The 16,445-nt window shown below is 36.9% G+C and overlaps 1 protein-coding gene across 6 annotated transcripts in view; it reads left to right on the forward strand.

Annotated features, from left to right (window-relative positions):
• Positions 1 to 16,445, forward strand: part of LOC138743380 (glutamate receptor ionotropic, delta-2-like) — a 338,391-nt gene that overhangs the window by 276,196 nt on the left and 45,750 nt on the right. For all 6 annotated transcript variants that reach the window (XM_069898672.1, XM_069898668.1, XM_069898669.1 and 3 more), the window contains one exon: positions 7,446 to 7,758. In XM_069898672.1, the coding sequence (XP_069754773.1) occupies positions 7,446 to 7,758 (313 nt within the window). The remainder of the gene's footprint in view (positions 1 to 7,445; positions 7,759 to 16,445) is intronic.

Here is a 16,445-nt window from a genome sequence, read left to right on the forward strand (position 1 = left end):
TTAAATTTAAATAGTTGCCATAGCAAAAATTGAAGTTACTTGTTATAAACACTAAAGTTATAATTAAGTTATAAATTTGAAACACGCTCCAAGATATATTTTTAAAAGTTATATTACAATCATTTGTATTTTAAAAAGTCATGGATTGCAGGTGCTGATGGAATAATATTTCAGGAGAATTACACCCTAAATATATTCAGTTTTAGAAGCACCTTTGGAATGAGTTCTGTTATACGTATTAAAACAACATACACATGCTAGATTTGAGTAATAGCATTCCATAATCACTGCAATTTATGTTTTTTTTTCCAAAATTCCATGTTCTAATTGACTAATTTTGTACATTAGCAGGATTACAGCTTCATGATCATTGCTTTTGGTTTCAGAACATCTGCATCCACCAATTTTAAAGATGGAATCTCATGAATAAATCAGGCAAAAAATTATAGAACATTTGAACAAACTGCATGGATTTTGATTAGATTCGCCAAGTAAAACTAACATTGAGAGCAACATTAATATGTTTATTTAAATTTTTTTCAATTGTTTTGATAGTTTATTTTCACTTTTTTTTATTGTCATGTTCAGAAATTTCTTCATACAACCAAATGGGATTTAATGAACATTTGTGCTTAGTGAATTTTTGCTCACTCCGGTCAGCTGATATTAAGAGTACCATTTTTCCTTCCTGAAAATTGGTAGTGAAATTAACCTTGTGATTCAAGTACTGTATTGAGAACCCAATTCTTCCACATATATCTAACCACAAGCATGTTGCAGCAGTTAAGAGCCCATTCAGCCTGTGAAGGCAGTACCGGCTCAGTGCAAGTGCAATCTAGTTCATCCAACTTCCCACACCCCAATCTCTCAACACCACCTCCCTCAGCCCCTGTATTTCTGGAAATTCTTCCCTTCAGATACATTTTCAGCTCACTATCAAGCACCACGGTTGAATTTTCCATCCTTAATAATTAATTCCAGATTCTATGTTAAAATGATTTCCTCAGGTGCCACATTAAATAACAGTTTTGCTCTGTTGCCTTTTATTCGTGTGGTGGTTTAGCAAGCCATTACTGTTTAGCATATACTTGACTGAGTGAAAGTAGCTTTATGACAGATATATTTCAATGATAAAACCATTAGCAAACAATAAACATACATTCCCTTAAGAAAATGTACATCTTTGAAGAAAATTGCCTCTTTATAATGTAATAACAGCTGTTTCTAGTGCTCATTTATATAACTGCTTAGAAACTGGATTTCACACTCATTGGGGGTGCAGAACAGCTGCTGTATTCAGCCTAGTGACCAAAGCATCATGGCCGTGACTTTGCCTGGTTGCTACAATAAGTAAAAATCTCCGTGGTTCTCATTGATAATTGTCTTCAGAAGCCATAAACAGGTCACTAGGAATTATGGGAAGTAGGCCGGTGACAGCGGGCACCCTTGTCTACTAGATCTGGTAAGTGGGAAAGCTGAAGAGGCCTGCCCACTAGTTACAACTTTCGCCTTGGGCAGATGGTATAGTGTCCTGATCAAATTTTGAAAGGTTGGTCCCAACCCTGCCTTCTCCAGCACCTTAAATAAGAATTCCCACTCCAGTCTGTCAAAAGCCTCTCTGCATCCAAGGAAATGGCCAATCCCCTCTCATTTCTAGATTGTGCCAGATGCATTACACTCAACAGTCTGTCAATATTGTGCGCTGCTTGTCTCTCTTGCACAAAGCCTGTCTGGTCTTTGTTTATCAATTTTGGCAAATGCAATGCCAATCTGTTTGCCATGGCTTTGGCTAAGACCTTGCAATCAATATTCAGCAGGGAAATTGACCTATAAGAAGAGGTCCACTCAGAATCTTCTTGTTCTTGATTTTACCCCACTGCTTTTTGTTGAACATACTGTACCCAGTCAGCTGGGTAAATAATTTGCTGGCAAGATAGTGCCTCCAGTGCCGTACCATATCAACAATGATCTGGGCCTCCTTCTTCATGGAGGAGTGCCAGATCTCGGCACCTTGGGGGGTGCAAGAGAATAATGCCATGGGTTTGACTGTCTGGTTAAGTGTGGTGGCTAGGACAAAGTCAGATGCATCGCTCTCCACCTGGAATGGGGTGGATTCATCCATTGTCCACAGCGTGCATTGCAGTCTGGGCAATATCACCTTTGTCTGGCAGGGGAAAGGAGGAGGCTTTTATGAGGGGCTATCTGGGGAAAAACCCCAGGCACCTTTTCAGGGCTTTAAGGCTGTGGGGAAGTGGGAGCTCCATCGGGGGGTGCATGGAGTTAGGATTGGGGCCAATAACTCCACTCTTCATGACACAACCAGGCACGATGTGCAGAATTCACATCTATCTTATAGGTGAGGTTAGGGCTTTTAACGCTGGAGGAATTTCCTGAGATTGGCGTCATCCTGCAGTTAGTGACATTGGCCAGTATCCTATATTCGACAACCATTCAGTCCATCTCCCTCTGAAAGATGGAGACTCCGTGGATGATGCCAAAGGGGACCCTCAGCAAGTGGTAGAGGCAGCCCCCCCACCTCAAACGTGTCGTACTGATGGTCCTCCAGGCCATCCAAAAGCTGGTGATATGCCGACTTTAATGGTGGAGAATACCCAATATTGTGCGATTTGGTTTACCATGTCCATTGCTTCAGTGAATATCTTTCAGTCTCTGATTATTGGGTAAACGCGATGCCTGACCCGTGAGAACAGTAAGTGCAGCTTGTCTGCGTTGGATTGGACAATCTCTGTGGAGGCCTGCAGAAACATGTAGAACCGGCCTAGCCAGAATTTGAACTTGTCAGATGCTTCTGGGGATTGAGGGTCAATTTCCAGCCTCTCTGTTCTCAACAACTTGTCCATTCCAAAAAAAAATTACGATAATAAAATTTGTGTGTTATCAATAACTCCAATGTCTAGAAGTTACCTGACTGATAGGCTTTTATTACCATAACAGAAAGCACATCTCATGTTGCTGACCCAAGACCTGAGCTTGTTCTGGGGGAGGGGTTATGGCATTGCCTCCTTTATTAGGGAATCAAGGGGGGGAGCCACAGGTACAATCAACAAAGGGTGGGCCAGCCATACATGTACAAAGAGAATTAACAGTGGTTCCACCACATGTAGCTAATCACCTAATGCTGATGAGCAATATTGCAGAATGGCTCTAAAGCAATATATAACCTACATCACTCTGAAGTTTGAGTTCATTCTCCAAGCAGACATTGCCGCATCTCTATGGTGGCATTATTAGTGTCAAGAAGGTCTGTGAAGCTTAGAAAATATGTAACAAAATTGTAAATACAATAACCTTTACATTCATATGCAAGACTAAACTGAATAAACTTCTCTCACCAATATATTCACACTATTGGAATATCAATATTGTTAATTAAAATGCAGATTTAGCTATTTGTAATAAAGTCCCTGCTATCCAACACCTATGGGGATTGTAAGATGCCGGATAAGTGTATTTTCCAGTTGCTTGAGACTTGCTCTTGCAATGTCTAATAAATACATCAGTTTAAAAGACAAAAATACTACACTGTACTTAGACTGAACAAACTTCACTTGCATGAGTACACAAACCTTAAATATTCTTCTTTATTTTCAGTCAATTCTGAGAAAGCGTTTAACCATCGCTGCATCTGCAAGTTCCTCCCTCTCCACAGAGCTGCTGAAAGACAGAATCTATAATATTATAGATAATTTTAAAAGTTAAAAATATATTTAAGACACATAAGCACATTAACGGGCCCTATCGGCCCATGAGCACATCCTGCCCACTTACACCCAATTGGCCAACAAACCCCAGTATGTTTTGAACTGTGGGAGGAAACCAGAGCCCACGGGGAAAATCCAAGTAGACACAGGGAGAATGTTCCAACTTATTACAGGCAGTGCGGGATTGGAACCCTGGTCCCAATCACTGGTGCTGTAATAGCATTGTGCTAACCACTAAGCTGGAAGCTGAGTAGGCTTCCATATTCTGGAGGGCCACCTCTAGTTCTACCACCCTTCATAAGTTGAACTCACCTTGCTCCAACAGTCTCTGATGGATGTAGTTGGACCTGATGCATGCGACACACGCTTCTCTAATCAGGTCCTCCGTGTTTTCCGCGGCCGTCACAGCCTTGCAGTCACAGGCTCATCTGAGATTTTGTATGGCCCGGAGGTACTCAGTGCTTGATTCCCCAGGTCACTGCTTTTGGGTAGCCAGGAGGTTCCTCGCATAGACTTCATTTATCTTCCTCAGGAACTGGCCTTTCAGAATGTCCATCGCTTCTGGGTACGACTCGGCGCCCCTGATCATTGAGTATACCAGGGGCCCAATTAGTACCTGCATCTTGTCGTTCTCTGATCAGATGATGCCTGCAGGAATGCTTTGAAGCAACACAGCCAGAGTTTGAAGTTGGTGGAGGCTTCAGTTCCTTGAGGGTCGATTTCCAACTTTTCTGGCTTCTGGATCTGCTCCATTGTCAACATTTATTGTGAATAACATTGATGCACCATCAATAACTCCAGAAGACTGGAAGTTACGTAAGACTAATAGGCTTTTATTCACAATAGAATGGAGGCACATCCATGCTGGTCACCTGTCCTGAACTGGGAAGGGGGCTGTGGAACAGTCGCCTTTATTCAGGGGTATGTGGGATGAGCCACAGGTACAGTCGGCCAATGGGCCTGCCACAGACAGTTAAATATACAAGTGGTTTACCACAATCATTCTCAGAGCAACTTCAGAAAATAATTGAATTCATGGTTGCAGTTTTGGTCATGAGATCTTCCATGAAATAAATAATGTAACAAGACAAGAAGTACTGTTGTTCAATGATAAAATCGTTGAATTCAAATGCATCCATAATGAATAAATTCATCTGCAGTGCAGTGAGGATTGAAATAATATATCAGATTTAATATATTGGATTGAAACAGTAGGTGTAGATTCAGAAGTGAGTCATACTCTTCAGTTTAATGGTAATAAAATACTTCACAGACCTCCATATTGTAATACATATTCCATATGTACCCTGGTTAAAGTTATTTTTTTCAAATTTTACAATTTGTATCACTGTAAATTATTTCTGTAAAAGCTAACTGTGAATGTTTGCTGTCTAATCTAGTTCATTATGGGTCTATTATAGTAATGTTCAGGATTCTGCTGCATGCATTTTCTTTTTTCAGCATTTATCAATTTATTTACATTTTTTACCAATTGAAGACATGAACAACGAGTGCAAATTGTTGCATACACACAGATATGTTGAATTATTTAAATAGATTAGACACATCAGCGTCAGCATTGCATTCAGTAGTGAGCCTCAACACTAATAGGTTCATCCGATACACATGAATATTGATCCAGGTCCATGAAAGGAGACCAAAGGACATTTGCTGAAAGATCTGATTACAACTAGAAAACCTGACTCTCATGTAAATGTGGCAAATCTCTAAAATGGCACCGCACCACATTAGAGGGATGAGATACCATGATAGCTTTTTTTCCAGATCTAAAGATAATGGGCGGTGGAGGCTACCATGTTGAGGGGGGCATGGCTGTGAGAGAAGGTACCCAGACGACTTTGGCTCTGTTGTTGAATTATGTGAGACATTTTAAAATTTAAGCTTACATATCTTTATTTTTATTGAAAGGTTCTGAGGAAGTAAAATAACATTTTGTCCTTGTAAAGTGATACTATACTCACAAATATTTTTTAAAAACCCACTGGCACTAAAAGCTAAACTTTATTTATGAATGATTGCTGCCAAATTAAAGTGAAATTTGCATTGTTTTACTGTAAGCTATAACACATTTTATATCCAACTTTTTAATCACCATTCTATTATTTAATATCTCCACAAAGTTAAGCAGCTTGTAAAAATTGAATTGAATAATTTAACACTTTACTTTCGAAGCTCTCGCTTTGCAGGGAATAAGAAGACATTTCTGTGCCACCAGACTGTCTCATAATTATGTAGCCTAAGAGAAACAAGCTTTTATCTTTTCTCTCACTTTTCTTAATTTTTTTAGATGAAGCTATGTTCTTTAGATCCTTTAAAAATAATTAAATGTAAAATTCAATAATTAAGCTCAAAAGCGAAATAAATTGATGGTGGAAACCCAAAGTATAGATTAAATTGCTGGAAGTACTCAGGGGGTTAGCTATTTCTGTTTTGTCAAGGTAGACAAAAATGGATTTATCCACTTTGGTATAAAATACAAAAGGGCAGAATATTATCTTAATGCTAATAGATTGGCAAATGTTGATGTAAAAGGGATCTGGGTGAACTGATGCACACACATCAATGAAAATATGCAGGAAAGCAAAGGGTATGTTAACCTTCATTGCAAAAATTGTATTGAATAAAGAATAAAATCTTTCCACTTATCGGTTTTGCTGAATACACATAGAATATTGTTTGCACTTTGATGCTAAATTAGAAAAGATATACTTGCTAAAGAGCTAATGCAACAAAGTTTCACCAACATTTTTCTTGCTGTAGCAAATTATTTTATGAGGAGGCAATGATTTGACTTTAGAAAGTGAGGGAAAAAAATCTCATTGGAACCTGCAAAATTCTGAAAAGGCTGAATGGAATAGAATGCTTCCCCCAGCTGGGGAAGGGGGTTCTAGGGTGAGAAATGTTGGGGATGTGGTTAAGGAGAAGGTCACAGTACAGTATTACAATATTTGGATATGGCGATGATGAGCCACTGGAAATCTCTAGTATGAGACATAGTGGAACAAAGTCACAGAGCATAATTAAGAATTTAGAAACCGAACAGTATAAAATAGTATTGGAAGAGAGGAGGAGTGTTCTGCTCTGCTGAAGGATCAGCCATGATTGCACTTGATGACAGAGCAGGCATGAAGGGCTGAATGGTCTATTCATGCTCTTATTTTTGCATCTGCGCGGAAGACTACAGTTAATGGTTTATGTCTGTACAAGTAAAATACAAGATTTAATTTTAAATCAGTTTTTAAATTGCTTATCTTGTACTCAAATGCTTGACTTGACCTTTAAAGCATTTTGAATTATATTTGAGTCAAATGATCAGAACTATTTTGTATATTTAAAATTAATACATTTCTTTGCCCATCTAACACCAACTGTTATTTAAAGTTTGGTTGTGAATATTATAAGTATCAATATATTTTGTAAATGAAAAAGAGGTTTGATTTGTTTGATAATGTATTTTGTCTCCAGTTGCCATATATTATTTAACCTTGAGCTAAAGTCACTGATATTGATATTAATATCTATACCTCATGAATTCTTGTAAGTCTACAATGTCATTTTATCATTGAAAAGAAGTGAAGAAAATTGACTAGACACTTAATTTTAATGCAAAGAAAATTAATGCAATTAGATAATCCCATTATCATTCTTGGCAGCATAATAAATGTATGTAATAGGTTTTTGTTGTTCAAATTTTCTTTGTAGAGAGCTGATATTGCAGTTTCAGCACTGACAATTACCCCAGAGAGAGAGAATGTAGTGGACTTCACTGGTCGATATATGGATTATACATTAGGATTTCTAATTAAGAAGCCAGAACATAAAGTGGATATGTTTACGTGCTTGGAACCATTTGATCTAACCGTATGGGCATGTATTATTGGCACGCTTTTTATAATCGGCCTGCTTGTCTACATGTTCAGCTGGGTAAAGCCATCTCCTCTCCAAATAGGATCTGTGACATCGACAACTTTGTACAATGCTGCTTGGCTTGTTTATGGATCATTTGTACAACAAGGTAGGATATTTTTTGTTTTAAGACATTTCACCCTGATACTTGCATCATAAATGTATTTAATGTCGCTACTAGTAATCTAATGACTTTTTTTTTCTTCCAAGTATATTGAACCTCTGATGTTTCCTATCCAAGCACCTGACCAGGGAAATAATCAGTAAATTACCATCTTGAATTCTAACTGTCAAATCAGTTTCATAATCATCTAAATCTATTTTGCAGGATTTCAGATCCTTCCCCACCTAATTAATTCCGAAATATAAACAGCTCTTTCAGCTGTCTCTTTTTTTCAGTCCCTCATCATAAGTATTATTTCAGTACCAGGAAGACAAGTTGCCCAGTCTTTCAACCATCTAGTCTCTTATCACTCCTGCATTCCTAAGTGAATTGCATACTCCCTTCATGAACCCGTCTTAAGTTATTTTGGTACAGTAAAATTACAAAAATCTGGATGCTAGAAATTCAGACCACCTGAGAATCCAGACTTCACAAAAACTATCAGATTTGTTAAATGTAGTGGTCTTTTGTGCGTGTACGCACCATAGATGCACAGAAGTCACAAAAATGAACAAATAAATATTTAGGGTTTTTTTCTGTACTCTGTATTTTAAATGAAAAAATGTTTAGACCATCAAAACTTCATCTCATCTTTATTCTCCTTAAATTTGAATTTTTAAAGTACTGCCTGAGAATCTGGAAATTCTAAAAATCTGGACCAATCCAATCCCCAAGCAGTCCAGATTTTAGGATTGTTACTGTAATTAATTTGAGGATTTCAACCTCCTTAAATGCAAAACTTGTTCAACAGGGTAATTTACTCTGAAGGTTTCTGTTTACATTACCTCCCCTTTCTGTCCCTAACCTATGAATAGCCACTGTACCTACAAACACCTTTTATTGCTTTAGTGGCCTAATTTAACTCTGATTTATTTTTACTCAAGAAATCTCTCTCCTTTTCTAAGATGTTAAATGATTTCAAGAGTTCTTGTCAGTGAAATACCATTCTAATTAGAAACAGAACCAGAATTTATTGTCATGAACAAGTTACAAAATTCATTATTTTGTGGCAAACATTCATAGAAACACCTTACAAACATCAATCAAAATAGTGCAGAAAAGTCAAAGTGAGGCAGTGTCTTGGGTCCATTGATCATTCAGGAATCTGATGGCAGTGGGGAAGAAGCTGTCCGTGTGCTGCTGAGTGCCCATCTTTAGGCTCCTGTACCTTTCCCCAATGGTAGCAGAGTGAAGAGGGCATGGCCTGGGTGTTCGGGGTTTGAGGATAGAGGCTCAAACTGTTAACACTGTACAGATATCTGAATAACTAAATCATTTATATTGTAAGATTTATTTTGAGCAACATAAGAAACATTATTACAGCTATTTCTTCTGCAACATTGAATTTCCTAAAATGTTAAGCATGACAACTGTGAATGTAATGATAATTGTTCATTCATGTTGAAGAATATTTATCAGTTATCAGAATCCTGATGTATTATTTATTTTGTTGGCTTCTATCAAAACTTTGGATGAATTGTACAATTTTTTTCAGACACCTCAGGCAATATGTAGAAAACTGTGCTGGTTCTAATGCTACTGCTAAAGGCAATTTTTAAGAGCACTTAAACATATTTTTATATGGAGACCAATTTTTTATGGTTATCCCGTGAATACGATAAATTGACATTTGAAATGTTACATAGCATTAAAGTTCCTGTCATCGTGCTTTCCTCTTCAAAACTTTACCCTGCTGACATTTGATAGGATTAACTTCCATGATGCGAAAGAATGACAATCTCAGTAGCTCTGCCTAAATTGAGGTACAGATAGTGACATTATTTCACACTGCAGTGTTTGGGACTTTTTATCAATGTTATGATATGAATGAGAGGAAACAACATAAACAAAAGTGCTATCAATCAGAAAATTGAGAACTCTTCCTTTGCTTCAATATGTTGTGTCGTATTCCCGAGAACCATTGGATTTACTTATTAAACATGTTTGGTAAGAAATTTATCATGCACCATAAAATAGTGGTTGCAAGTTTCTATCCTGATTCTGAAATACAATTTTTTTTTGAGTTAAACAAATGCTGGGATTGAATGCAATACACAAAGTGCAAGAGAAATTCAGCAGGTATTGATGTCTGTTGAGTTAAAAAAAAAAATCAGGCTATCCATTCCAATGTACAAATATAAAACTCAGAAGAATTCTAAGCAGAAGAACTGAGTATAGGCCACACTTTCCAAGGTTCTAGTATTTCCCAATTTAAAAACATGTCATCTTCAAGGAAACATGAGCAATGATATTCCGAATTACTATCTTATTAATCCAATAAACCAAACTTTGTAGATGTAGCTTTAATTCATTGATAAAATGGATAGAAATTCTGCATAACTTCGCACTGAGATTTTCATAATGATGAATAAACGAAATATACTGTAATATGATATGATGATATTCAACTTTATACAGATATAAGAATAAATAGATGAAATTAAGGCAAAATAAGACGAATTAATATGAATTAATCTCCTTTGCTCTTTCAGCCTTGGGAATAACAGCCAACAAATCTCGACTGGTGCTAATCCATTTCATAAGGAAGAATCCTCCTTTATTACAGATCTCTTTTAACTCATGATAAAAATCTATTGCTTCTTTTTTCTGAAACCAGACAATCATCAATATAGAAATTATTTATGATGATGTTTATAGTTTGAGAACTAAATTGCTCTTCATTATCTTCAGCATGTTTCCTGAGAGCAAAATTTGCACAACTCGGTGTCGAAGTTGCTCCAAGTAGATGAACTGTCATTCTATATTCAATCATATCTTTACTGTAATCGCCATTAGGCCACCATAGAATCACAATCAATAGATTCATAGAATCTATGAACAATCATAGAAAATCACAATCTTCTGATGGTACTTTCACTATCTTCAATATCTGCAGCAATTACAATAGGCTCGTTACAAAATCTTATTAGGATGCCTATTAACGTACTGGTTAAGACTGGACCTTGTAAAAGTTGAGAATTCAATGAAACTCGTTGAAATGATGCTCCACAATCAAATACTACATGTAGTTTCTCCTTTTGTGGATGAATAGCTCCATGATGAGTTAAATACCATTTTCTACTATCTTTACGTTCCAAGATATCTTCAAATACTTTTTCTACATAACCCTTAGCTATCATGTCCAACATGACATTGATATATTCCAAATGGAAAAAAGAATTTCTTTTGAATTTTCTCCTCAAATTCAGCATACGTTGTTCTGCAATTATTTTATTATCTGGTATACAAAATTTTCTTTTCTTCAGAGGTAATGCAATACAATAATGACCATCAACATGTTTAACAGAATTCGAAACTAAATCCAGAAACTGTTTATCCTCCTTTGAAGGTTCTTGAATATCTTTGAGACATTCTGGGAAATCAATTTTAAACTGTTGTTTCCCAAAGATCATTAAGTTTGGCAACTGAAACTCTGTTGACATTTACATTCGACAACTTCCGATCAATTCATTTTTCCTCTTAATGATTCGTTAATTGTCCATCCAAGCAATGTTCTCACGACATAAGATCCATTGTTATGACACCTTATTACTTCTACAGGTTCATGAGCTTTTGGTACATCTAATCCAATTAACATCTCAATTTTAGCATCAATCTTGGAGAGCAAATGTCTTTTAGATGATCCCACTGTTTGCTATCATCCTGATAGGGGAATATTCTCCTTATTCACAGGCATAGTCTTCTAAGTATGTACACTTGGAAGATCGCAAAATTCATTGCTGTTCAATCCAGCAATCTATGAACCTGAAACTTAGTTTCAATGTTCCTTTCATCATTCATTGTCTTCAACAAGATTTGTGATCTTTTATCATGAAGATTAAATTTATTCATTAATACAACAGTACAAAATGATGCAATACATTCTAGATCAAGAAAAGCACAGGTCTTTAGTATGAAGCTTCCTTTTTTAGCTTTAACCAGTACAGGAACTATTGAGAGAGCCTTGTCACTGGTCCCAGTAAGACTGTTTGTCTGAACCAAAGCTGAGGCATTCTCTTTGACTGTCTTTAGTCTTCGATTCAAATTGTTTGACTTCCTTCTCAACTTTACTTCATTGAGTATGCAGTAACTTGGGATGCTGTAAACTGCATATATCACAAATTAGTTGCCTATTCCAAGTTTTGCTGATGTGTCCTTTACACAAGCAACCAAAACATATCCATTCTTCTTTAAAAAGGTTAATTTCTCATCATACGACTTTTTTTCCAATCGTGAATGTTTTTCTAAAGCATGTTTATCATTGCAATACGAACAGCTTTCCTGAACAGTCTGATCTTATTTTTCCTTTATTTCCTTGTTCTTTCTTGTGCTTGCATCTGACATAGCAGTAACAAAGGTACTTCCCTTTGGTTTCTGTTGAGATGATGATTATATCTTTAGGAACTATTGAAGTATCCTTAGTATTTCCAAATACTGGTATGGTGTAAAATGTCCATGCCATTCAAAGAATTGTACAACATCCTCAAAAGTGATATCCTTTTTTGGAAGAATCTTCCCCTCTGCAACCTTGGTTCTCCATGTCCCTCAACTTATAAGGTAATTTATTGACAATAATAGACAAATTATCAAGCAAATTCAGCTCTTGCAAATGTTCACTACTTCCCATTGCATTTACAACATCCTCTCAAAAAGAGTGCATATGTTTGTAAAAGCTTTGTGTCCTCTGATTTTATTGCTGGCCAAAAAAGAACCTTTTCTATGTGGGCCCTTGCGATTTTATGTTCATTGCCATAATGATGATTCAATCATTTTTTTGCCTTTTTAAACTTTGGTCGGAATCCATATATTGGCAACACCTTCACCTGTCCTCCACTATACTGTTCCAGGTAATACAGATGATCTTTAGCATTTTTAGTATTATTTTGAATGTGATGTTCAAAAGATTTCATGAACATCAGATATTGTAATGGATCTCCATTAAAAACTGGCATTTCCTTCTTAAGTAAACCAAATGAACCTTGTTGCTGTGCTAACATAGCAGAAATTTCATTTTGTTTTGCTATGAGTGATAATATATTGTGTTGTCCACCATGGCTTGCGACTGGTTGTCTTGATGTGAATGGAGCATACCAAGCTTGAACTGGTGTCATTGGAGTAGGACCTTGAGTTGTAACTGATGGCATTGATGGGGATCCTTGGTATCCTTTACTTGTCACTGATTCTTCAGCAATACAAAGAGATATCAATGGTTGAGTATGATCAACTCACATGGTGGAACCTTTTGAAATACTCTCCTTTCTGGAAGATTCATGTGTGTTTGCAAGAGATTGAATGTGGCGAGCTCTTTCCACAGGGTTGGTTATTGTGATTTGAGGACTAGCAGTGCCACCCGTGGCTCCTTGCTCAAGTATACTAATTTCTTGTGGCTGTGGTGCCCATTGATCTGCTGGAATGTTAGGTGTGAGCCCTTTGAGTATTTCACTTTGAGTGATAGATCTTGCAGAAGGCACTTTGGCATATTGTTCCTCAAGCTCTAGTCTTTTCTCTCTTCAATAATCTTTTTTGTTCTTCAGTTGCTGATTCTTCATTTCAGCTTCTATATCTTCTAAAGCACATCTTTTCTCCAACCACTCATGTTGTGTCCGGATAGTAGCCAAGTCTGCTTGCGCTTCAGTAAACACAGCAGATATGCTTGAAGCACGTGAAGCTGTACTTGCTCTAGATGCCATTGAAGACTTTGAAGATCTTCCTACCCTCATAACCTTGGATATACTATCATCAGGATTCACATTTGAACTTTCAGATACCACTGATTGAGTCTCCATCTTTAGCATTTCACTTGGTACAACACCAGTGTGGCTTTGCAACATACTCTCATCTGTTTCAGTCCACTGACCATAAAGCCAGGTAATGAGGCCTGCAGTGCCTTGATTGTGTCCACTTCTTGCTTGGTAGTTGAAGCCGCTTCTTCAATGGTGGCTGGCTCCAATTTCCTGCCAAGCGTTGTCAGTCCACCTTGCTGGCTCAACTCACAACCAAACAGTTCTTTGAGAGGAACTGTTTGCTCAAGGTCTTTAGCCTGATGAGACTTCTTCTTATTCATCTTGGGTTCTTCACACTACTGCCTGTCTTCTCCTGACTTATTCTGGTTCCTGGGAACTGTAAACAAATTTGTATCTTGCATGGCCCCTTTAAGAGGATTTCTCTGCTTGTCTTGGATCTGTGAATATTCAAACAAGCTTTCGTATCAGGTGTTTTTTTCAACTTTTCAAAACATTCTTTTTGGCTTCCTGCCAGATTCTGCAAACCAGAGCTCTATCTTATCTCTCCAAGATTAAAGGTGTCTGCAGTCAGACAGACATGTTCTCAAAGGGCTACTGGAATATTCTAACAGAAAACTGGAATACTTGTTAAAGCTTAAATGTTACTTGCTTTTAAATCAAGTTGAGTTCTATCAGACAAATTTTACAAGCATTTCTTCCAAACAAAGTTCACAATTATAATTTTTCTTTGAATCAAAATATAGGCGACACTTTCCAAGGTTTTAGTATTTCCCAATTTTAAAACATGTCATCTTCAAGGAAATGTGAGGAAAGATATTTCGAATTACTGTCTTATTAATCCAATAAACCAAAATTTGTAGATGTAGCTTTAACTAGCTTTAATTCGTTGATAAAACGGAAAAACATTTTGCATAACTTCGCATTGATATTTTTATAACAATGAATAAACAAAGCATACTGTATAATGATATAATGATATTCAATTTTAAACAGATATAAGAGGAAATAAATGAAATTTAGACAAAATAAGATGAATTCAAAGAAAAATATCTCGAGCTTACGTCCCCTTCATAATTCTTCAAAGAGTGAGCTGCAAGCTCTTGGTCCGCTCAGATATTATGACATATGACATCATAGTCACTCTGGTAACACTGCAAACAATACCTTTTCTTAAAGAGATAGGCACAAAATTAACTACGAATCAAAAACACAAGGTTTTAACCTTTACACTAGGATCAAAATTTCTCATTCCTGAGGAGATAAACTTGGCACATTACATCTCCATTTTGATGCTGCTCCCTCTAGAACTATTGTTGGCCTATTTTCACCAATATTGATTGACTCAAACAATATGCATTTCTCTACTGATACTTTCTTTGCAAACAACATAATTGATTTTCCGGGTAAATGATAGTCATCAGAATTTGTTACTCTTAACTCAAAATTCTTGACACCTTATTCATTTCGGGTCATTTCTTTGTAAAGGCTAAATTTTTGGCATTAGATACTGAAAAAAAATGTTTCATGTATGTTCTTGTAAATACTGTTGAATTGTTTAGATTATTAGTACATGATTAAGGTTGACAGGGTCCAGAAAAGGTTTAAAAAGACATTGCTCGGCCTGGAGGATTAGGAGATATTGAATAGGATGGAATGGTTTTCCCTGGAATGAAGTAGGCTGAGGGGTGATCTGATGAAGGTATATGAAAACATAAGCAACATAGATTGGGTAGATAGTCACATTCTTTTTCCCAGGGTAAGGTTATCTTAAACCAGGGACTCAAGGTGAGAGGAGAAATCCTTAGAGGGGATCTGAGGGGCAGGTTTTTCACACTGAGCATGGTGGTTATATGGAGCAAAATATGAAAGTCTGCAGGTGCTGCGATTGAAGTAAAAACACAGAAATGCTTGAGGAACTCAGCAGGTCTCACAGCATCCAAAAGAGATAAAGATGTTTAACCAATGTTTCAGGCTATTTAAAGCCTGTACAGAATCGTCTGCAGTAGGATTGGGTGGTTAGACCCTGCGAGGGAGCGTTGTGTCTCCGCTTTCCCTGGGTCCGCATAAGCAGCAGCATTGCCATTACATCAGCTTCAGCCACACTGCCATTTTTTATACTTTCTATGCTACTTGGGCAAACAATAGAAATAGCTTATTCCTAGTTACTTTATTGAAATTGTTCATAAGTTTAGTTTTTAACCATTCTTCCTCAGTTGGAAAGAGCCCCAGTTTCTCCTCTGAACTAAATTGTCCAATATGCTTGAATCACGTGGTCAACCTCTCTGCCTTAGGACAGAGTAGCGGAGGGAGTGGAGAAATACGGTGGCAGGCAACAAGGGCAAGAAGCTGACATTCACTCCAGTCGACTCAGTGCAGATGCTCCACAAAGTTCCACCCAATCTATGTTTGGTTTTCCCAATGTCAACAGCTTTGTGAACATCAAAAAAAAATTGATCTTGAAGAGTGCAAAATGTGAGTGCTCAAAATGATACTTGAACACCTGTGGTGAATTACAAGGAGAGTTTGTATAACATACAGTAGGGTGTATTGTCTGGAACTTAAGTGGTTTAGGGATGATTTGATTGATGTTTCCATAATATTCAAGGGAATTGATTGTTGAAGAGGAAGAACCTGCAAATTAAAGAACTCAAGATTAGCATCACATTTGAAAAATTGGGGCCATGTCTTACAGGACTAAAGTTAGAAACACAGAGAGTGTGTTAACAGATTGGAACTTTCTTCTGTTAACTGTTAGATTATAAGAAATGTAATCATTTTTTGAGGAACACAGCATTGCAGGTGATCTAAAGCAAAAGGTAGCAATATTGTTTGGTCATAAATCAGCCATGATCTCACTGAATGAAAGAACAACCTCATCCTATTTATTTT

The sequence above is a fragment of the Narcine bancroftii genome, chromosome 9 (assembly GCF_036971445.1).
Source record: "Narcine bancroftii isolate sNarBan1 chromosome 9, sNarBan1.hap1, whole genome shotgun sequence".
Classification (NCBI taxonomy): Eukaryota; Metazoa; Chordata; class Chondrichthyes; order Torpediniformes; family Narcinidae; genus Narcine; species Narcine bancroftii.